The 1615-nt window shown below is 34.4% G+C and overlaps 1 protein-coding gene across 1 annotated transcript; it reads right to left on the minus strand.

Annotated features, from left to right (window-relative positions):
- Positions 1 to 919: 919 nt before the first annotated feature.
- Positions 920 to 1051, minus strand: LOC129407143 (60S ribosomal protein L39-like). The gene has a single exon (XM_055147660.1). It carries the CDS (start codon positions 1049 to 1051, stop codon positions 920 to 922), a length of 132 nt encoding a protein of 43 aa, XP_055003635.1.
- Between the last annotated feature and the right edge of the window lie 564 nt (positions 1052 to 1615).

The following is a 1615-nucleotide window of genomic DNA, read 5'->3' on the forward strand; positions in this document are numbered from 1 at the left end:
TTATAAAAATATATTGGACTAAATTACTAGTGACTTATGGTATTATATTTATGCATAAAGCTAGAATATACATGTTTTATATACATATATACTATAACTATGACAAACAAAAGTTAGTCATAGTTATGTAACTATAAGCATCAAAAATCAGATGGGCTGGACATGTAATGCGATTCAGAGACGACTGCTGGACTAGAGCTGTTACTGACCAGATTCCACGGGACGTCAAAACACCGCATGGCCGCCCACCAACGAGATGGTCAGACTTCTTCGTCAAAACCTGAGTGAACAATTTGAGGCTCTTCCTTTACCTGGAAAGAGTAGATATCATTGGGCTACACTAGCACATGACAGGGACAAATGGAGACATCACTGGCACCTGCTCAAGCAAATCAAAGATAAACGGGATGACAAGTGATACAAGTGATATACTATAACTATATATACATATTAACCTCCCCAATACACACATATGTATACATATGTATATAAGCTTATATATTCTAAATTACCTGGAAATGAGTAAAGTGTACATTTATTCATTTACTTTATCCTAATGGAATTACCTGATCGCAATATATTATTAAAGCATATGAGATATAGACAAAGTTGACCCAGGAATAGAAATTTTGACTATAGTGGTACTAATGAGAATAAGTGAGGCATGATTTACTCTTAGCTCATGCCATAAAGCCGAATGAAGGTCTTTTTTTTTTTAACGGTATCACAAGATTTATTACTGAGTTAGCAACAAGGTACAGAAGCTAGAGAAAAGGAACAGATTCTCTAATCAAAGAAACATGACTTCAGACTTGCGGTGCCTTTCTGCCTGCTGTGTGTTCAAGATCCTAGCAGTCTATCACAGCAAATGCGCATGCGTCTCCTGTGATTTTCCTTACAGACCCAGCTTGGTTCTTCTCTAGTGCCACCTCTTGGAGTTGTACCTGATCTTGTTACCAGTTTTCATCCGAATCCGTTGAAGAATAAGCCGATTCTGCTTTTGTTTCTTGGCCAGGAACCACTTGATCCTGAAAGTCTTGTGGGAAAACATGGCGAAGAGCCACGGTCACACCACTATGATGGTGGAGGAAAGGAGAGAAAGGCGAAAGATGGTCTTTTTGTGTTGCACATTGATTGAGAAAATTCCAGCCAATAACACACAAAAATCAAAGTTACTCTTTAAACTTTCTATCCTCCACTGACAGAAAAATTAATCTATTTATTATAAAATTCTTATACAGTTGAACCTCAATTATTTTAATGTTAATTTTTTTCTTCAGGTATTATGTACATATAAATATCTAATGTTTAATTAGCTCTTATTAAAATTTTACTCCAAAGCTGGTCATTATTTTTGACCCTCCCAAAAGTTGCATGAGTAAAGTTAAATAAGGAGCATATGTGGAAGATATATGTTATTTGCATAAAGCTTCAAATGACTACAAATTTCTAACATATCATCAAATTAAATTTCTATTTTTCAATCAACTGAATAATCTTTATAATGATTTTATCACCAGTTGGTATGATTTTTTTTTTTAATTTTTTATTGTGGAAAGTTACAAAGTTACAAAGTTTTCAGGTTTAAATCTCAGTTATACAATGCACGAATACC

This window comes from Sorex araneus, chromosome 9 (genome assembly GCF_027595985.1).
Source record: "Sorex araneus isolate mSorAra2 chromosome 9, mSorAra2.pri, whole genome shotgun sequence".
Classification (NCBI taxonomy): Eukaryota; Metazoa; Chordata; class Mammalia; order Eulipotyphla; family Soricidae; genus Sorex; species Sorex araneus.

Bases quoted from the DNA above. Each gene is read 5' to 3' on its own strand.
- LOC129407143 (XM_055147660.1), bottom strand. From the start codon at position 1,051: ATGTTTTCCCACAAGACTTTCAGGATCAAGTGGTTCCTGGCCAAGAAA.